Source organism: Triturus cristatus, chromosome 2_1 (assembly GCF_964204655.1).
Source record: "Triturus cristatus chromosome 2_1, aTriCri1.1, whole genome shotgun sequence".
NCBI classification, from domain to species: domain Eukaryota; kingdom Metazoa; phylum Chordata; class Amphibia; order Caudata; family Salamandridae; genus Triturus; species Triturus cristatus.
In genome coordinates, this window is record NC_140581.1 from 1,183,061,788 (window position 1) to 1,183,084,493 (window position 22,706).

A 22,706-nucleotide genomic window follows, 5' to 3' on the forward strand; every position below is an offset into this window, starting at 1 on the left:
TTTGGCGCCGGTTGACGAATCCTCGCGAAATTTTCAAAACTAATGGGGCGCTCCGCTCAGCTTCTACCCTGAAAGTCTCGGGGTGATTCGTCAAGCGGGGGCTGAGAAAAAAGGGGGGTCCCAAAACACGTCTTCCCCATGCATTTTCCCATAGGACCTTTAGTCGAAGGTAGAGCCCGAACGGCTGAACAGAATTACTTGAAATTTGGCAAAGAGGTAGTCCTCAGGTCAGGCATGTGCCTTTTGCATATATGGTGTCAATCTGTTCAGTAGTTCCTGAGAAAATTGCAGTTAAAAGTACATAACTATATCTAAAGCGCGCACCGTGCGCGCACCATGCGCGCACCATAACGTGCGAGCGTAATTCTGATTGGTGGTTACATGTCAGTCAACATTCGAATCGGTCGAAATCAGGAAGTGTCGGCCGCCATTTTGTGTGTGACAGTGAAAAAGAAAGGTGTAGAACATGAAAAGAGGGCAGGGTAGAGAGTTCCTGACCCCCTAGCCTTTGTCAGGGGGTCCCTGAAGGACCCCGGAGGGTGAAAAAAACATATTTTTTTTTTTTTCAAAAACTCGCGGGGTGTGCGCACCGTGCGAGCACCATGCGAGCACCGTGCGCGCACCCTGAAAAAAACTTTAAAAAAACAAACATTTTAAACTGTTTATAAGTTTATAGAAGATATTAACAATGCTGTTCAACTTTATCCAAATAAAAAAAAAAGAGCTGAGCTATTCCATATTACAGGATACAGTCAATCTATAACTATATACATAGGTAGTTTATTGTAAAATAAATATATAAAAAAAAAAATAATACATACATAACTTAGCATTTAAAAAACCGTACAAATTCACTTAAAAAACCATAGGTTTCACACACGTTATAGTTAGGAATTAGCATTTAAAAAACCTTGCAAATTCACTTAAAAAACCATAGGTTTCACACATGTTATAGTTAGGTGGATATTTCACTTTTAAAAAACCAATGAAATTCCCCCGTTATAGTTAGTTCAGATAACTATAACTCGCGCGACCGCCACTCTATCACAAGGATGATGTCATCAGTGATGTCATGAGTGATGTTACTGACCATGTCGTGAGTGATGTAATATGTGACGTCATCAGCAGTGCATTGTGGGCGCGCGAGGTATAGTTATCTGAACTAACTATAACGGGGGAATTTCATTGGTTTTTTACGAGTGAAATATCCACCTAACTATAACATGTGTGAAACCTATGGTTTTTTAAGTGAATATATATATATATCTCGCCAGTAGGTAGTTATACTTAGAACCTAGTTTCCATAGGAAAAGCATTTTTTGTTTTGCCAATAACTTTGGCGCCGTTTGAGGAAGACGAATCGTCACGAAATTTCCAAAACTAATTGTTTACTCAGGTCAGCTCCTGTTTTGAAAGTTTCGGGGTGATTCATCAAGGGGGGCCGAGAAAAAAGGAAGGTCCCAAAACCTGTTTTCTCCATGTTAATTTCCATAGGAAACTTTAGACACCGCTACAGCCTGAATTGCTGAACAGAATTGCACCACATTTGGCACAGAGATAGCCCTTGGTCCAGAAAGCACACTTTCTTTCAAATGGTATAATTTCGTTCAGTAGCTTTTGAGATATGTAAAGATTTACAGATATCGATATTTGAGAATTGTGAGATCTGATTGGCTGAGCCTCCCGAGCACGAGCTTGCCTCTGATTGGCTGCCAACACTTCAAACCAGACGGTGTTGGCAGCCATCTTGTGCTTCTCATCAAGGGAGAAGGTAAAAGGTTAGAGAAACATACAAAAACAAGAAAAGGGGGCAGGGTAAAAGCATCCTGACCCCCTAGGCCTGCTCACGGGGTCCCACAGGGACCCGCAGGCCCAAAAAAAGCATTTTTTTTGGTACAATTTTTGCCGGGTCACGCCGGGTACGCGAACCCTGTCAAAAATGAAAACAAAATGAAGAGTGGTCTTCCGCGCTTTGTTTTTTATAAGCCCCAGGGTGGGCCAGGTCCCGAGGGCAATCCTGCATTTTGTAGCAGGGGCCCCCTGCAGCCCCGGGGACCGCCACCTCCCTGCGGCTTCATTAATATACCATTGAGGGCCTCACGGGCCCCCCAAGCCCCGGGTACCGCCAACTCCCCGGGGCTAAAATAAATAATGAATAAAGTGTGTGGGGGGCTCGAGCCCGCCCACATTGCCCCGGGGACCACCACCTCCTCGGGGCACTCTGTAATTAAATGCGGGGGTCCGTTGCGGACCCCCGAGCCCTGGGGACCATGACCACCCAGGGCTTTAAACTGTAGGGGAGGAGGGCCACACGGCCCCCCTCCAGGAGCCCTTGATGGCCCTGGAGACTGCCACACCCCCAGGGCCGGCTCCTGCAATGTCCCGGGGTGCCTAGCCCCAGGTCATTGCTGTTTGCTATGGCAGGGCGGGAGCACGACTCCCGTCCTGTCATAGCAAACCCTGGTTTGCTTCATTTAAACACGAGTAGTAAACCTGCTCTCGCTTCAATGAAGCAAAGCAGGATTGCTTTTGAGCAAGGGGAGCTTCATGTCAGCAGCTCCCCTTGCTCAAAAGCAATGCCGGCTCCTGCAGGAGGCGGGGAGCTGGCGGGACCATGAGGGCATTGGGGCTCCCCCCACGGTCCCCAACGCTGAGGCCAGGCCCCTCCCCGATAATTAAAAAAATAAAATAATACGGAAAGGCTGGCCCTGGGGGATGGGCTCCCCATTGCCATATTTGGCCTAAGGAGGGGGCCACGCGCCCCCCTCTAAATTTAAATTAAAAAAATTAAAATTCCGGCCATGCCCTGGGGATGGGGTCCCCGAGGTCTAAATTGTGTTATACCATAGGTTTCAGGGACGTTCTAGTTAGTTGGATATTTCACTCATACAAAACCATAGATATTCAGCTGTTATAGTTAGTAGAGCTAACTATAACTCACGCCCCCGCAATGCACTGCTGATGACATCACATATTACATCACTCATTACATCACTGATGATATCACTGATAACATCTCAATTTCAGTGAATTTCTAAGGTTTTTTAAATGCTAATTTCTAACTATAACGTCCCTGAAACCTATGTTTTTTTCAGTGAATTTCAAAGGTTTTTTAAATCCTAATTTCTAACTATAACGTCCCTAAAACCTATTGTTTTTTCTGTGAATATATATATATCTTTGGGGCAAGATGCTATGCATCTTTCATACTTGCCTGAAACATAGACCAGATTCAAAGCTGTTGGGTGTTATTTTGTTTTAACTTCTGTACATTATATGATGTAATCTTTGGGTGATCTTTTTGTTCAAATAAATATTCCTTGTATCAGAGAGGTATTTTTGTTCTCCTCTCATGGTATTCGGATTATGTCTTCAGTTTTGTATTAACATTCAGCATAGTAATAGGGATGAGTCTTGGGAGTCCTTCTTTATGGATGTTACCAGGACGGTTCTTTGCTGATATTTCGTTATTGGTGTGAAGAATACAGTTAGCAAGGCTTTTGTCTTGTTTTTGTCTCTATTGATCCTTGAGTTTTCTTTCCTTTGGGGGATAGATAATAGTATCTGATAACTGTCAGATGGTTATTTCAGGGTTTCCTTCTCCTTTCCCCTCAAGACTCAATTTGTTTGGGCCTATAGGGTGGTTAATTATTCATATATTCAGTGATAGTGATTATATGCACTGTTAAGAGCCAGGCTCTTTTCCTACTATTCCTACGTACATTTAGGGCCACATGTATGAAGCCTTTTTGAGTTTGCAAACGGACTGATTCGCAGTTTGCGAACGCAAAAAAGGCTTTTCACATGCATCAAACCCAAATTGCAATTCGGTAACCTATTACCGAATCGCAAATTGGGTTTTGCAATTCGGTATTAGGAAGGGGCGTGTTAAGGGTGTCCCTTCCTAATACCGAATCACATCGGTATGTATGAATGTTTTGTGACCGAAATGCAGTCACAAAACATTCACATTTTACCACCTACTTCAAGTAGGTGGTAATCCATTCCCAAATGGGAAGTGGCCCTCAAGGGACCCCTTCCCCTTTGTGAATGTTTGTAAAAGCATTTTTTAAGAGCAGGCAGTGATCCCACGGACCACTGCCTGCTATTAAAAAATGAAAGGAAACTTTTCATTTTTCTTTTTGTAAAGAACCCAGTTTTCCTTTAAGGAAAACGGGCTGCTTTACAGAAAAAAAGATTGCGTTATTTAAAAGCAATCACAGACATGGTGGTCTGCTGACCTCAGGAGGCCACCATCCCTGTGATTTTTGCGATTCCTCAGGGGTCGCAAATTGTGATCTACCTCATTAATATTAATGAGGTAGGTTGATTTGTGACCCACTATGAATCGGAATATGAAACTCATGGAGTTTCATACATTGGAAATTGCGATTACCTAATTGCGGTTCTCAGAAAATCGCAATTAGGTAATTGCAATTTCCAATTTTGATACATGTGGCCCTTAGTCTGTTGTTGGTATTGACCGATTGGTTCTCTTTGAGAACTATTGTAGGATTAGTTCACAGCCCCTCCTCCAGGTGGGATGCCTTTGGGATTTAATTCAAGAGTTAAGGAATCTACAGCTAGATGTCTCTATCAGATGTAAAAGTTATTTACCTTCTGTAACGTAATATCTGGTAGAGAAACAGTCTAACCGCAAATTCCTTAACGCCCTGTCTGTCCTCCCCGCTCTGCGAAAGACCAATGAGACAACGGGTTTAGGGGCACATGCATCAAGCCCGCATGTTGCGATTTCTAAATAGCAAATTTTACTGATTTGCTATTTAGAACTCGCAAAATGCAATGCATGAAGGATTCACCCCAAAAAATGCGATTCCTTAAAATTCCTTAATTGCAAATTGCAAATCGCAATTAAGGAATGCCTTCCCATTCATTCCTATGGGCCTAGAGGCCCATAGGAATGAATGGGAAGCCATTCGCAATTTGCGAGTACCAAATAGGAACTCGCAAATTGCAAATGCAATTTGAAGGGTGCTAGGGGGCCTTAAAGGCCACCCTGATGCACCCCCAAATTTGGCATGTATGCTCATGTGGCGCACATATATGCCCTAAGGGCATATGTGTGCGCCACATGGTACTTTGAAAAATGCACTTTTGTGCATTTTTCAAAGTTTTTGCAAATTACCATCAGCTTGCAGTTGATGGTAATTAGCATTTCCTAAATACGAAGTCGCATTTAGGAAAGGCTTTGATGCATCCCTAATAGGAAATCGCAATTTGCGATTCCCTAAAAAGCATTCGCAATATAGGTAATCGCAAAATTTGCAATTACCTATGTTGCGAATGGGTTTTGGGTTGATGCATCCCAATTGCCTAAATACCGATCGCAAAGGGGCTGATTCTGCGAATCGGCCCTTTTGCAATCGGTATTTAGGTTGATGCATGTGCCCCTTAGTCCCTGTATTTATACTGGTTTGTATACTAGTGGTCGCTATCTCACATAATAGTGGCTCAATAATCATTTTATTGTTGGTTTATGGGTCTTTTATTGGTATGAACATGCCTCTCACTTCCATTAGTGAGTGGTCTGTAGAGGGGAGGATGTTCCCCTTTTTAAGGATGCTTCTGCTGCAGGGTGCAGGGCTTCACGTAGCCTAAGCATCATTAATTAATATGGGTCTTTGCTTTGAACCCTGTGGATTGTATTGACATTCCATTCCATTTTGTTTGTAATTAGTGTTTTTAAAGATTTTGATCATTTTTGGGCACACTGTTTCCACAGCCAGTTTGTAGAGTTTCTCCACATTCTGGCCCGGAAAGTTTCACGGAAGAAACTGACATCCGCGCGCCGGAGGGGACTTATATGGCTCCATTGACTTCACGTCTGGAGACTACATCATCATGGAGACGTACAACGCCGTCCCCCGGCGCGCAGTGGCACTGCTAAAAATAAATCCGGATCTAGACTGGCACCTGGGGAGAATTCATAAGTTAAGGAATCTCCGGCTAGACTGTGTCTCTACCAGATATTACGTTACCAAAGGTAGGTAACTTTTACTTTCAGCATTTAAATAGACAATACTGTACCGAGTGTATTTCGATTTAAAACACTATAACCTCCCTCTGATTGAACTAACGATGGAAACCATTGCGACCAACCTGGATCTGCACAGCCCCCAGATCTTCATTGGTGACTTCAATCTTCATTGGGGTGACCCGAATGATCTGGCTGTGATCAGTCTCAAAAACTTCCTAGCTGACCTCTACTTGAAGCAATTCTGCAACAGTCCAACACACAACTTAGGCTTGATCCTCGATCTAATCATCTCCAATCCCAACTCCATTCACCTTGAATCTATTGATCTGTGTGACTGGTAGGATCATCACAATATCACCTTCCAAATCCTAGAAAGGTGGAACTCCAAAAGAGGACAACCTCTAAAACAAAAACTCTGGAAAAGAGCGCTGCGTAACCCAAACGTAAATGAGCTAATTTCTCTCTGCAATCTGTCCTTCCTGCTGCCTGTTTTTTTATGTCTGATGTTCACGACCTCACTGATCACTACAAGAATTCCATCTTGACTGCACTGAATGCAATTTCCTCCCTTCAACTAAAAAATAAGTCCAACAAAGACTCCAAGCCATGGTTCAATGACAGTCTAAACTATGATAGACGCAACTGGAGACTAGCAGAACGCTCCTGGAGATCAGCTCCATCTACTGACCGCCTTAAGATTCTAAGACTAAGATGGAGTAGCTACAGCAAGCACATCAGATCATTCTCATTTAATCTTTATTTCGATTTGAAAAACCATAAAAGATACATGGTATACAATTTAGAAATTTTTGTTGATAAAACAAAGTTTGTAGAATACAAAACATTTCTTTTTTGCCGCATTGGCTAATGCAAATGCTAAAAGAATTAATATTAAATATTAAAATATTAAGAATAACCCCGGCAAACGATGTGCCGATTATGTTAAAATACAATGAAAATGCTAAGCTTATAATCCTATACAGTTAAAACATGAAGAGAATAAATTCCAGGTTGGGTCAATTGGACACAATACCAAAGCATACATTAAGATAAAAGTGCTTGATAATCTAGGCAGCAACCAAAGTGCGGGTGCCTTAAAAATGCTTATAAGTGAACTGGAACTGGACTAAGCGAGCACAGCAGTTTGTTCAGTCAGAGCTCTATGCAATTTCAAAGTGCAAGTGCAAAAAGGAGGTGCATATTAGATGTTAGGACTACACATTACTTTTCAACATTAGAGGTTAAACTTTCAGACCTTTTTTCTCTCTCAATATACCCACAGCGAATAAATATCTACTGGCACCAAAAACAATTTTCTGTATGGTATTAAATTTTAGTATTCTAAACACTTCAGAACAAGACCTGGTTCCCAAGTTTCGACAAATGAGTTTGATCTATTTTTGCCTTGGCATGGCATATGCAGGGCAGAAGAATACTATACGTAACTCATTTTCTTGCAAATTGGTTTGACATAAGATACATCAGTCGTCATTATTACTCACACAAGTCCTTTGGCCCCATTTTGCTGTGTTTGAATTAATTTGCAATATACCATAGCAAAATTTCATATACAATGTTTTTGCCAACTGGGGCTGTACTTCATCTAGATATTGTTCAAAAACGGGTATTGTTTTTTTAAGCAAGAACTGAGACGTTAGTCTTCCAATGTCTGGGTTATGGGAAACACTGTTCTGTATAAACGCCCAAAAAGCAGTTTTCAATGTCTTTTTGGCAGTTGATGTCAGTAAAGTAGGGGTTTCCCAGAAATGCTTTAGCCCAAGTTTATCAAACCATGTATGCACATGCCTAACCTTCTGAAGAGTGTTACTTCTGTCAAACCCTAGGATCTCCTCTAGCCCTTCTTTATAGCTAGCTAATTCTGTTGTGGTCCATACTCGCACCCAAAACAGCAAAGGTCTCAATATAGCCTGATAGTTGATACGTTTTACATTCAGGTCCATAACAATGGGAGTAACAGGTGTTCGCACAGGGAGACGTAGCAGCGTTCTAAAAAACCTCTTGTCTCGCAAAAGTGTTCCTACAGGCAGCCCCCCATATTTCTGCACCGTAGAGGAATGCTACTTGTGCCCTGTATTTATACACTTCAAGTGCAGGGGACACTTCCCTTGAGGTGCTATTCCCATGTTTTTTTATTATTGGTAAAATGTTTTGTGTCAGGATTGTTTTGCTTTTTTCCAAATGTGGGTACCAGGACATGTTAGTGTCTAGTGTTATGTCTAGAAAATTAAAATTTGTTACATATTCTAACTTCTATTTTTGTATAGTTATGTTCTTCTTAAATAGTTTATGTGGATTAACTGCCATGTATTTTGCATTGCTAGAGTTGATTTCTAGGCCCTTAGAATCACAATAGAGACTAAAAGAGTCTAGTAGACATTGAACGCCCTTTGGGGTCTGTGACACTAAAATAGTGTTGTCTGCAAATAAACGAGCTGGTACTGGCACCCCACCTAACTTTGGCGAATCATGTGTACATCCCAAAAGGTGATTCGCAACATCATTTACATATAATGAAAATAGGGTAGGTGCCAGTACACAGCCCTGCCTTACACCCCTTCTTACCGGGATTGTCTCAGTAAGCTCCCCCCTCAGACCCCATATAACCTTTGCATACTTATCTTCATGCAATCTTATTATTTGCACAAGTAGATCCTCTGGTACACGTTGATTTTTTAAAGATCTCCAGAGCAAATCTCTAAGGAATGAGGTCAAAGGCAGCTTTCAGGTCTATAAAAGCTATATACAGGTGACCTTTTTTTTTTTTTTTAATCTTGTATTTCCAGCTCATACAAACAAACCTAAAAACCTGTCCAATGGTACTGGTCTTGGCTCTAAACCCAGCCTGGTATTGTGATAGAATATGGTTCACCTCGATCCAATCATTTAATTTGAATAAAATCTGCTTAGCATATGTCTTTTGAAGAACATCGATTAAACTTATTGGCTGATAATTAGCGGGGTCTTGGCGGTCACCTTTTTAAAAAATAGTAATAATTTTAGCCCCCTTCCAGGAATCAGGAATTGGGGAACCTGCCGCAACAGCATTGTAGAGACAGTTGACATATGGCCCTCATACAGCTTTTTCGTGCTTTAGCAGGTCGCCTGGTAATTTATCGGGGCCTGGGGCTTTCCCAGGCTTTATAGAGTCGATTGCTACTAAGGTGTCCTCTAGGCCAAAGAACGGTGTTATTATTGCAGGGCGTATTGCATTAGCTAACTGGGTATTTGTTATATCCGTTGTAGTCCCTGAATACAGTTTAGAAAAAGGTCAACCCAAGTACCTAGTTTATGTTGCTTCTTCCCATTTTGTTTCCTTTAGCTATCAAGCTCCAAAAGCTTACGTAATCTTTGTTTTTTGCTGCGGCAATCAGTTCCGTCCAGACACTATCATCCCAATCTTTCTTGGTTTGTAGTAATAATCTTCTGTATTTTAACCTTCTGTCTCCTAATTCCTTAGCATCGTTGGATTTGGCTGCCTTGCTAAGTTCACACTTAGCTTTACGGCACTCACTATTATACCATTGGTTTACTGGATTGTTAGCAGCTATTCCCACCCCCTGCTTCACCCTAGGTAACCCTGTCAAGATTTGCTTTAGTTTGTCTACCATTAAGAGGTGGATCTGCACTATTGGAATCTCTGCATCAGGCAAGTTAACGTACGGGGAGATGACATTTGAGAGGGTGTTATAAATCTGTGTCATAGCCTCGTCATTACCTACTATAGAAGGCCATTTCAAAGCTCTGCGATTGTTAGTAACTATGGGTTCAATTGTAAATGAACTATTATTGTCTTTCCGAATAATGGGATAAAAAGAAGAGCCTGCTATTGTAAGACACAGAGGGAAGTGGTCACTGTCATCTCTAATTTCGACATTTAAACTGTGGACATTTGACCAGAAATTGGTAGAAACCAGTATGTAATCAATAATACTCTTGCAACTCACTCTGCTAAATGTAGCAGCACTTGGCCTATCGGACGGTAATTGACCATTGCAGGCCCTAAGTCCATGCCGTACGACTAGTCGTGTAAGTTGTGATACTAAAACTGTACATCGTGCCACAGGACTGCTATCCAGTGGAAGAATATTGTGTGCAATGTCCTCCTCTCCAAAAATATTTTCTAAACCCACAATTAGTTCATATTTGCAGTTAAAATCTTCCCCCACAATTACTATGGCCCTCAGATCGATTGTGCTTAAGTACTCATCTAGTAACTCTAGAACTGGGGATTCCTTATTCGATGGACTTGGCCTACTGTAAATATTTACTATGTATATATCAATTTTGTCACATGTGGAAATCTTTATCCCAATTATATCCTGTGTTGCAAAATCCAACTTAGTTATATCAACAGTAAGGGTGATCTTAATCCATATAACTAGGCTGCCCGACGGTCTGCCTCTTTGTGAGGGAATAGCATTGACGCTATATGTTTTGTACCCAAGCTTGTGTGGAGTTTCCAGAGCCCAAGTTTCTTGTTGCAGGCAGATTTCACTATGGTCAATGTATTCCTGCCATTCAGCATCAAATAACTTCCTTTTCAGCCCTGCAATATTTCATGACATCAGTTGCAATACAGGGTACTGGATTGGTAAATTAAGCGTATGTGTATCATCAAACTGTCGGTCTGCCCCTAAATCACCCCTAGTTTCTTGAAGCACATCAGATCAGCGAAAGCGACCTTCTTCAAATCCCAACTGGATAAAGCTAAAAATCGAACCAAAAGGCTGTTTGAACTGAAGTTACAAGCCAATAACACGCCTATCCAATCTCCTCTCATCTCCTGCCCTCAGCCTCACTGTGATGACTTTGCGGACTTCTTCCTTGAAAAGTCAAAGAAGATTGAATCGGACCTAAGTTTGGCCCTGATCGATTTATCACTCACTCCTGACTCCTCCTTACTCGAGCTGCCTCTCATAGTCCCCAGTCACTCTCCTAAAAACAATGCCTCTTGGAGTCAATTCATACCCCTCAACAACACATCCATCTTCACCATTCTTGCTACCTTGAAACCTTCAACTCACTTCAATGATCCCCTCCCCCCAATATCTTTAAAGACATGATAAGATCACTAATCCCCCTCTGGGCCAAGATTATCAATGCTTCTCTCCTTCAAGGCAAAATCCCGGACTTCCTAAAGTTGGGTCTGGTTCTGCCTATTCTTAAAAAACAAACAGCTGACCCTGATGATCTAGATAATTTTCGTCCAATCACAAACATCCCTACTCTGGCAAAACTCCTCGAGAAATGCGTTCAAGAACAATTGTGTAACCACATTGAGGAATTCCAACTCTTGGATCAATTCCAATCTGGCTTCTGGCACAGCCACAGCACCAAAACAGCCATCACTCACATTGTTGACAACGCTCTCACAATGCTTGACCAGAACAAATCGTGCCTACTAATCCTACTCGACTTCTCATCGGCATTTGACACTGTCAAACATGACAATATACTGAGCCTTCTGGAATGCAGGATGGGGCTCGCTGCACTGTTCTAAAATGGTTTGCCTCCTTTCTCAATAACAGAACGCAGAGATTCAAATCCAATCAAACTCTATCCAACTCCAGTCCCTGCACTCTGGGGGTGCCTCAAGGGTCCTCTCTCTCCCCCACGCTTTTCAATCTATTCATGGAACCTCTTATTGTAATCCTCAAAGCATCTAACATCCAATATCACATGTATGCAAATGACACCCAATCGTACATGAAAATCTCTTCCCCTGAAGATATTAAGATACTCAACGGTACCCTGCTCAAAACTCAAAAGTGGTTAACCTCCTACCACCTCAAACTTAACACCCTCAAAATAGAATTCTTACTTATATCACCGTCCAAGCAAACCCCCATTGTGGAAAAATATTTGAAAAACCTCTCAGCACTCAGCTGCACACCCAACATCATTGACACCACAAACTTGCTTGAAATAGTGCTGGATAAGAACTTAAACATGCAGGATCACATCAGCACTTCTATCAAAGGAGCAAATTTCCAACTGAGCATCCTTAGGAAACTAAAACCCTTCCTTCCCCATGAGGACTTCAAATCTGCGGTGCAATCGTTAGTCATCTCACAGTTGGAATATGGTAGTGCCACACTCAGCGGGCTCCCTAGATACAGATTATCCCCTCTCTGAATGTGGCGGCTAGGCTTATCACCGGCTCCAAGAAATCCAACCACATTTCTCCTGACCTGAAATCTCTCAACTGGCTTCCATTTGAGGCAAGGATTCAATAAAAAATTGCATGTATGACTCACAAAGCACTGCATTTCAATACCCCTTTGTACCTGGCAAATAAGCTCGAACTATCGGGCAGTGCCCGTTCCTCAATGAGCTCCAGCACCTTGCTTCTCAAGCCGAAGAAAGAGAACGAAAGCCTACAATTGTACTTTCTCAAGCATAGCCCCAAGATTCTGGAACTCCCTGCCTCCAGAAACTAGACTGATTCCCTCTTTGATAGCCTTCAATAGGAAAGTCAAATCTTTTCTGATAAATCCCACTCTGAGCTAGAAACTCTTACCCTTTGTCATGTAACGCTGACTTTGGCCTACTTGGTAATTGTATTACCCATTGCCTTCCTCCTCTATGTGTTTTTTTCTTCATTTTTCTTCCTCACCAGCTGTCTTGGTTTTTTATTTTGCCTTATATCATTATATTGGTAGTTATTGCTCTATATCATCGCCTTTTGGGTTTCTCAACTCTAAAGGAAAGCGTTCTGATACTCACTTGGGTCATGTTCGCGCTATATAAAACATTTAAAAAATATATATATATATATTTATATATATATATATATATAATAATGTTGACCCATGGTGAAAAACATATACTGCATGTGCCACTTGTCAATGACTTACAGGACTGTTCTTCAGGACTTAAGGTAAGTAGGGGCCAAGGTCCAAGGCAGCACCAACAGGTCACCTCGGTCAGCTCTAGGGCGTCTGGGTGCAGAGGTGCTTTTCACTGCCGGGTGCCCCATTCAAGTCAATGGGAAAACTACCTGTAAAAAAAGATGCTGCAAGTGGGAACTGGAGGACCAGTCAGGTTGAACCCAAAGGGGGGCTCATGTCTAAAGGGTCTCTGTGTCCACAGACACCGTTGGTTCACCTGTACTCAGGCTGGGGGGCTCGTGTGCAGTGTTGCTTTGTCCGGCGGGGTCGCGTTTTGGGTTGTTCTCTTGGTTGTCGGTCTCCTGCAAAAGAGACCAGTCCGGCTAAACCCAAAGGGGTGCTCGGCTCTTAAGAGTCTCCGGACTCCGTAGACAACGTTGGTTAATTTGGACTTGGGCTGTGGGGCTCGGGTGCAGAGGTGCTTTGAGTTGTTGGGTCGCAGCGGTCAGAGTTTCTCACTTTGGGGTCAACCGAAAGATGGGGAAAAATCAGGACAGCTGCGCCACTCTTGGTGCTGGACTCTGCGGGGATGACGTCCCTTGTCGGCTGGTTGGCCCTTGTAATGTCGGTGTCTGGATGGGCCCACCAAGTCTTGGCTGCCGCAGGGGATCCTGTTCCCTGGGTATTGGTGCTGGAGGGCTCTTGGAGGGTCTAGCGTCTCGTTACTCACTGGGGAGAAGTGGCTGACCTCTTGGAGCATGTAACACCTCCTCCTGGGCTGCTGCTGCATCAAAGAGCCCGGAGGTCAGCAGTTTGTTTAATCGAAGCTTGCGTTTTGGTACCTACAGGTTGCAGGAAAGTAGCTCCACTACTCCATGGGAGATGTTGGCTGTTTTTCAAAGAGCTGGCTGTCCTCCCAGGCTTTTGGTGGTCACACAGCAACAGGACGAGTCGTTGAAATTGTCAAGAACAGCAGACAGGCTGTCACTGTTGGCACCAAGTCAGTTGCAAAACTTTAGGTTCTTGCTTGTTCTGGCTCTTCTTTGTCCTTCTTCTTCTTGAGTCAGCCGATTCTTATTCTCTGGTGCCAGGGGCTCCCCTAAATAATAGATTTAGGGACATTAAGGGGAGTGAAGGGTAGTAGACAATGGGATACTAACCCTTTTGGTCACTTCACCCCTTGTATTACCACTTCCTGTGAGGAGTGGGCATAACCCTTTCCCTGGAGTTTCTAGTTCCACCAAAAACAATATGGTGGAACCTTTCCTTTGTGGAGCACATCAGGTAGTCCACGTTAGGGATGTGACTAGCCTGTGTGTGCAACACGTCTACAGCATAGTTAATTTCCCACCTGTCCTGGTGCCAAATGGGCCTCAGGGGTGTAATTCTCCAGGTCTGGAGGAAGCCATTCTTGCACATCAAAGACGGCAGAGGCTTTGAAACCTCTGGCCTTGATATACAGATCCACTAGACATCTGCTTGGAGGAGGTGATAACACATCCTGCCATAGCAGGCATTGTTCCTGACCTCATGAGAGTGTGGGCTCTCACCCCAGGGTGGCAGAAACTCATCTGTGGTGGCAGGCTGGATAGGCCATGTCTGCCAGCCCACTAGAAGACTTGCAGGTTTCAAGGTGCACCTCTGAGGTGCCCTCTGGGTGCATGTCATAATAAATCCAATTCTGGAATCAGTATTGATTTATTGGGGCAAGTTGTTTGATACCAAACACCATAGGTTTCAAGTGAAGCCCTTATGTAGCTGTGTAACTCATAGAGACCAATGCCCAGTACATACCTTAACATGGCTTCCCTGTTCAGTTGCAATGTCTAGTAATCTTGACTAGACATCAGAGGGGCATATCTTCTCATACAGATATGTCCTCACATAAGATATAATGCACCCGGTCTTAGGGTTGTAAAGCCTGCTGTAGGAGTGACCTGCATATATCATATGTAGTAAATTGGGCATGGTACACAGGAGTGTGTGCCATGTTGTGTTTTAACCGTGGTTTGCACCATGTCACACAGCCCGCAATGGTAGTCTGCATTTAATTTGTATGGGGGTCTCCTAGGTGGCATAAATCATGCCGTAGCCCTTAGGGACCCTCTGTGGCACCCCTGCCCTAGGTACCAGGGGGTACCATTTACAAGGGACTGACATGGGTGCTACACGTGTGCCAATTGCAGCACAATTGTATCTGTTTACTTTGTTCAGGGACAGAGCATTGGCACTGGGGCCTGGTTAGCAGGCTTCCAATGCACTTCCAGTTCAAAACATCGGTATTGATGAGCATAAAGTTGGGTGACCATGACAAAAAGGAGCACTTTCCTACAGTATTGCTTGGATATCTAATCTAAGTTAAGGTATCTGCAGCTAGAAGTCTCTATCATTTGAACAAGTTACTTACCTTCTTTAATGCTTTATCTGGTAGAGACTCTATCTAGCCGCAAATTCCTTAACGACCCACCCATCCTCCCCGCTCTGCGAACGGATTCTAGGGACAGGGCTGTTCCTTTTTCAGGGGTTTAGTTTTTACACACCAGTGAGCAGTGTTTTTTGTGGCTCTGCGCTCCTGGTGTGGAAAGTTGTGAAAAGAAACTGATGCCAGCACACTGGGGTGGCACCTATATAGATACCAGGCAGGTCACTTCCGGTGCAGATGACGGAACGCGGAGCTGAACAACACCACCTACCAGCTCGCAGAGGTACTGCTCATGAAAAAAATTCTGAATCCACTCTGATGCCTGTGGATAATTCTTAGGTAAGGAATATGTGACTAGACAGAGTCTCTACCAGGTAAGGTGTCACCAAAGGTAAGTAACTTGTTCATTACTGTAACTTGTAATCTAACTATTAGCAAAAGCTAAGATGTATATGAGGAATAGCTTGCATATTTTTCACCATTTAAAGGTGTGAAGTTATCACTACTTGTGGTGCTTGCTGACAGTGGTATTATCTCATCTCTTGATGATGTAATACCTCTTACTTAGAATATAAAATGCAAAATGTTTTTTAACAAATCTATCATCATATTCTAGATGAGAGTCTGATAGAATGGTTTGCACTGAGTACCTTTTAAGCTATTCTTTTCTACTCCAAGAAGCACCTTAAATGTGTAAACTGTACCCGTTGAGCTTCACTAAACAACCAGGACAGATGTATCTGTAGTACAGTTAACCTCTGAGGCGGTGCTTAAATAATAAAGGATGTTTCTTCTTACTCCTATCACTGGGACTTGCTTTATAAACCTTGAATGAATGAAGATTGAGTGGAACCACAGGCTTTCGAACTGTGACTATAGGGTTGTCCATTGAGCCACCAGAACAGTCCAAGCTAACCTAAAACATGCACACAAGCCCCAACTACTACAAGTATGACAACTGACCTGCCTCTTTAAAGCACGGCTTACCAGAACATGTCCCCACCTCTTCCAGGGCCTATGAGCGTGTGAGTTCCTATGTGTTGTGTGCTTATATCTGCGATAAAGTTGAATAGCGATTGATAAATTATTTACCCGCCTTAACACATTAGTTAAGAAATTGGTATTACTTATTACCTCAAGTTGAATTATGTTTACTAAAACTTTGAAAATGCCAATAAAGAACAATAATACCAAAACCCTTTTTATCCTTTCTAAATTTCACACAGAATTGCGCGGATGATTCGACAAGAAAGAGGAAATGCGCTCCTAGTTGGAGTAGGAGGAACAGGCAAACAGTCCCTTACTCGACTTGCTGCTCACATGTGTGCCTATAAATGCTTCCAAATAGAACTGAGTCGTGGCTATAATTATGATAGCTTCCATGAAGATCTAAGGAAACTGTACAAGATGGCTGGAGTTGAAGATAAAGACATGGTCTTCCTCTTCACGGACACACAGGTATGCATGCTTAAAATGAATGAACTTGAACTCTCACAGTCTGCAAAAAAAATTTAAAATGTTATTCTGAATACTCCCAGAATATGCTTAAAAACGCATCCGCACCAGCTTTCTGAATTGTACATGCCGGCAGGGGAAGCCTGTTATTAATGGCGGAAGGTCTCCACCGCCATCGATTTTGCAAACCATAATGAGAATCTGTGAGTCTGAGCAAATGTCAGCCTGACAGACACTCTCCATGTCAGGGTCAGGCAGCCAGGTGCTTCACATTCGCTAAACTCGCCGGTATCTGACAGCCCGAGCAAAGGGCATGTCCTCATGACAAGGGTCAACATCACCAACAGTCCTCAGGTTCACCCTCTGTAATGCCCAGGATTGACTGTCTTATCAGTGATGTCTCGTCACAGAGTAGGGTGGGGTCAGCAACTCTCACTGACCCCATCCCACTCTGTAATGAGTTAGGGAAAGTCTTCCTCTCATTGGCTGACCCATGACAAAGTCAGCCACTAAGAGGAGGCGGCAAAATCTTCTAGTTTTCTCTTCCCACCCCAAATTGTCCAGTTTCTTCCAGCACCTTCTTCTTCCCCTCCCACTCCCCGCTGGACTTGCAGTCATCACAGCAGCTCAGTAAGTATTTTTATTTTAAATATTTGGGTGCTAGTGACAATGCATGAATGTATGTGTATTGTCGTGTGAGTGGGTCTGAGCGTACATGTGCTTGTGAATAGTGGGTCTATGTGTGTGCTCTTGTGAGAGTATGGATGTGCACTTGTGTGCCAACCTGTACCTGCCCCACAAGTGATAATAATTACAAGCTACTACTACAAGCCATTATATCTATTTTTTTTGTGTAATAGAGAGACAGTGCAAAAGGTGTTTATACAAAGATGGCAGTACAAAAGGTGTTTAGACAAAGATGTTATCAGAAATTAAACCAGTTGATTTAAGTTGACATTGCCCCCGATGATATCATAAAACTTATTTCGGCTCAAAATGGCCATGAAAGCACATTTAAAAAACAATAGTATAAAATAGGTAAAATCCAATTACATGGAAAATATAAAGGGAATCACATCCACACAGTGTAGCAGCATTTCCGGGCTTCAACCAACTTTAAAAACAGGACATAAAGTGCTTATGGGAAGTGCAGTAGATGACTAAATCTTATGTGTGCATTTACTCTGCCAACATATTTATCTCCAATTGTCAAGGTGATTGCAAAAATAGAGTAAGAGCCATATACAATAAAGATTCAGTTCTATGTACATTCTAGTTCAAGTAATGAAAAGCTTAAAAATCAACATTTTTATCACAAATTAATCGTTTCTTTAAAAAAAAGATAATCATGTACACTTATGTAGCCTATTTACTGGTTCTTTAGAATGGCTCTGCGTGTATGCCACATGGATTATAAATAACGTGAGATTGAAAAAACAATGGGGATGCGTGTATCAAATTTGAAAATCCTATACATTTCACGACAGTGAATGGACCCCATGTTTCTACAAAGCTGGATTAGCCATCGTGGTCTTGCCTTCTTATACCCTGACAGAAAAATATCACATGGAGGTCGGTCTCTTCTACGTTGGGGCATACAGGGCAGTCTGCGTTTGTGTGTCCGTCCCACTTTTTTGTAAATGAGCGTAATGGTAGGACTCCATGCCTGAATTGCAGATAGAGCTTTTTTACCAGGAGCGGCTGTATATCATCTAGCACTGGTTCTAAAACATATATAGTTTTTATGTCGAGAAACTTGCCCGTCAGTCTCCCTAGCGAGGGTCTCCTCTCCAGCTGAGAGTGTTTATGTTCTCTGAAACTCTCTGCCAGAACTTTTCTAGAGGTTATTTGGGAGGTTTCCTCAGCGTTATGCCAGAGTCTACCCCTGCCCAAATCCACACATGTTTTCTTAATGTACGATAACAAGGGCAACTTCCCTGCACCTCGTAGCCCCATGACATCAGTCAGTTCTTCTCTATAGGAGACCAATTCAGGGGTAGACCACAAGCCCCACCAGTACAATATGGGCCTAAGTGCAGGTTCTTCCTCAATGGTCTAATCCCTAGGTCCATACGTAAAGGTGTTAGAGGTGTGCTAGGTGGTAACCCCATGAGTTGCCTGGCAAATGAATTCTCAGTGCGGGCTATCTGGCCAGATGGACAGTGCCCCCAGAGTTCTGCTCCATAGAGTGCAGCCGTCCTGGCCTGGGCCTTGTAAATATCCACAGCCGGACTCACCAGTTTATCATAGCAGGACCTATTTAGTTTTAAAATGCCACCCGTAATCTGAGATAATTTTAGACCTATTTTACTGATTTGGGCTCCCCAGTCCAATCTTTCTGTCAATGTTATTCCCAGAGAGTCAAAAATGGGCACCCTCTCTAGAGGACTACCGTCCAGACAGGGGTTTAGACGGGTGGAATTGCCTACATTGAAAGCCATGTACTTGGTTTTTTGCGCATTGATTTTGAGTCCCCGATGTTTGCAGAAGGCGCTGAAGTTATTTAGTGTCCTCTGGATTCCCATAGGGGATTGTGCTAACAAAAGCGTGTCATCTGCAAACATGAGGGCAGGTATTAATCGTTTTGCTAACTTTGGCGCGTCAATGTTTGTCCCAGCGCTCAGTGATTCAATCAAGCCATTAATGAAGAGGCTGGAGAGAGTTGGGGCCAGGACACAGCCCTGCCGGACCCCTCTCTCGACAGGCAGGGGGATGAAAGTTCACCATTTTTGCCAAATCTGATTCGAGCAAAGTTGCCCTTGTGAAGACCTTTTATCTGATGACAAAGATAATCTGGGACTCCCATGTCTAATAGGGTGCCCACCGTTTGTCCCTTGGTACTAGGTCGAAGGCTGATTTAAGGTCTACAAAGATGAGATAGAGGCTGCCACTCTCTATTCTCACAGTTTTCCACTGAATCATCTGTAGCCTTAAATTCTGGTCGGTTGATAATCTTGCTCGAAACCCGGCTTGGAGAGGAGTAAGAATGTTATGCTCCTCCATCCAAATATGCAGGACCCGAGCAAAGATTTTTTGACTTACCTCTATTAAGCTAATCGGGCGATAGTTGGTAGGTAGAAGCGGGGAGCCCCTTTTATATATTGGGATTATTTCGGCCTCGGCCCAAGTGGTTGGGATTGTCATGTCCTGGAGGATTGCATTAAAAAGTGTGAATTAATAAGGGGCCCATACAGTCGGCTCGGAACGAAAAAGATCTCTGGGGATCTTGTCCAGCCTGGCAGCTTTTGTTGGTTTGATCAAGCCCAAGGCATTGCGTTCCTCTTTCAGTGTTATCGATGGGCTTTCTATAGGTGTCATGCAAGGGGACAGTAGGGGTCTTTTGGCTAGCCCTTCCCCTGCTACAGCCCTTGAGTAAAGTGTTTCAAAGTGTGCCTTCCACAACTCTTCACTGATATTAGGTTCAATGGCTGATTTGCCCTCCTTGGACCCTGAGTTGATAATGTTCCAAAAGGACCTAAGATCGTGATTTAGTAGGGCACTTCTGAGCTCAGCCCATTGTTGCGATTCCCAGCTTTTTTTGGTCTTTATAATGTCATTCTTATATTTTACCCGTGCAGCTTTGATCACTTGCCTGTCATTGTTTTTGATAGCAGGGGTTAAGGCCTGTTTAGCCATACGGCAATCAGGGTTAAAACACGGGTGTTGAGACTTTTTAGTTGCCCTAGGTTTTTTATTTTGGTAGAAAAAAACGGCCATAGAAGTAAACAGCTCTTGATAGTTTTTAAAAATGATTGAATTGCAACTGGGTATGCCCTCTGTCTCTGTAGCTTCAAGTGCAGCCTTGAGGTATGGAAGGATATGTTGAGATAGCTTAGCCAATTTTTCTACTGACTGGGAAAGTTCACCCCAGCGCACTCTTCTCCCTCCGTTGTACTGGGTTAAACATGTGTCTGCAGGTGTCAAGTTACCGAGTGATTTCTTGGCCTGTGGTATTGATAGTGATAAAATGAGGGCATTGTGGTCGCTATCTAGACGGGGGCTTATCGAGTACTCTATACTATGATTTTGTGTCTTCCATTATATAGTCAATGATAGAAGTATGCCCCTGTCTATTAAACGTGTGGTTCCTGAAGGTGTCAGATGGAGTGCGGCCAGTACAAGCTCTCAGTGAGAAGTATAGTGTGAGTGTGCTTAACTGTAATGCTAGTGGGGTCCATGCCCTTGTGTGGAGTATAGTGGGCTCTGGGATGGACCAGTAGTTATCCTCTTCACAAAGAGTGCCCGTGACCAGCCCTTTCAAAGGTTCAAATTGACAATTAAAATCCCCACGATGACTACCCCAAAGTTTGCGGGTATGGTTGACAGACAAGTAGTTAGTTGTTCTAGTGTAGTGGACTCCCTTCCCTTGGGTACTGGACGAGAGTATACTTTAATTAGTGCTATGTCAAGACCCTTATGAGAGGTAAGGAGTACACAGAGAATACCACGCAAGAAACTCTCCAGCTTTTTTGCCTCACAATCCAAGTAGACTGCGACCCAGGTACATAAACCTCCAGAAGTTCTGCCCTTTCCCCCATGAGTAGCTGAGATGTTAAACGATGCATAGCCCATTTTGCATAGGTTATCTTTGGCTCATGTTTCTTGGAACATGCATATTTCATGCTGCTCTATAAAGGAACCCCATTACGAATAGTCCAATTTGGAGGGTAGTCCAGCTACGTTCCAAGAAAGAATTTGGAGGGTGGCAAGGCCTATTTTGTCAATTGAAGAGGGGAGAATTATGATTTCATTGTCTTGGCTGCCCAATGGGAGTTGGTGGTGCTCCTTTCGATATGCTGTTTCGGCACTATTGGTTAGATCGTGGACACCTTTCAGAGAGTGTAAGGAGGTAACTATATCCCTATGGGTGTGATCAAGGTCTGCGTTTCATGGTGGGGGGGTCCAGGGGTTGGAGAGATCGTGATTGCTGTCATATATGTGGTCCCTGGTCGCTTCGATATGCTTGTCTCGCTTCCCATTTCTGTCCCCAAGCTCTGTATTGAGGGTTTCCTCCTCTGTTATCTTGTCTTTTGCTGTGTCCCCATCTTTCCTAGTTGATTATGGAACTCTTGTGGGGGAACCTCTCTCGAGAGAGTCAATCTACTGATTCTAGGGGGTTATAGCTATTTTGTACTGGGATATTAAAGAGTAGGGGAGAAGGTTGGCCCTGGCCTAGTACAGAGAAGAAATTTCCCTGTGGCCATTCCCCCCTCCATTGATCTTGTTTTCGTCTTGCTGATGGAATATGTGGGGGGGGGCTAAAAATGGCCTAATGGTAGACAACTAATGCCCCCCCCCCGTCTCTCTGGTCACAGCAATCTAAAAGGGATTCTACAAGCGCTGGAGTTTTAAAATTGATCATAACACAATCCCCGAGTGTGTTTTTTGGTCCCCATCCCACCAAACTCACCCTGCGGGCCATGATTTCATTAATGTCTCTGTAAGAAAACTGTCTGTTGTTAGCTAGCGAATGCGAACATTTATTTCTTAGATCAAGATATGACTCTCTGGCCTCTTTTTTCAGTTCGGGGACACCTGTTAAGATGACTACGTAGGGGGTCGACACTGGGGGGAGATTTATTACTGGGAGGGATGGCCCTGTGTCATGTCTACCCTTGTGTGAAGCTTTTTTATTCCCTGTCCTCTCACTGCAAGCGTTGTTTGTACGAAGAAAGGCTGGAGTTTGGACTTTTTCCTTTCCTGACTGCGTCCCCTGTTTGGGCTCCTTGTGGTGTGAGCTGGTTCCTTATCCTATCCCCACTATATTTTTCAGGCTCTGTCCCCCTCCCTCCTGGTTAGGATGATTCGTTAGGATGGATGTTGGTGTGTTGGTGATCGCTAGGAGATCAGGGTTAATTGCTTGGGGGACCTGATTTGTATTTACAAGATCAAGTGATTCCTTTGCCCTTAGTACTGCATCAAACTTGTCCACTTATGACTCGACCATTTTAGTAAGTTTATCTATCCTTTCCCGAATGTT

General features: G+C 43.3%; 1 protein-coding gene across 2 annotated transcripts in view; it reads left to right on the plus strand.

The window, feature by feature from the left end:
- The window catches only part of DNAH6 (dynein axonemal heavy chain 6), a 2,458,578-nt gene that overhangs the window by 1,516,692 nt on the left and 919,180 nt on the right, over positions 1-22,706 (plus strand). For both annotated transcript variants that reach the window (XM_085636629.1, XM_085636630.1), the window contains one exon: positions 16,498-16,729. In XM_085636629.1, coding sequence (XP_085492755.1) covers positions 16,498-16,729 — 232 coding nt within the window. The remainder of the gene's footprint in view (positions 1-16,497; positions 16,730-22,706) is intronic.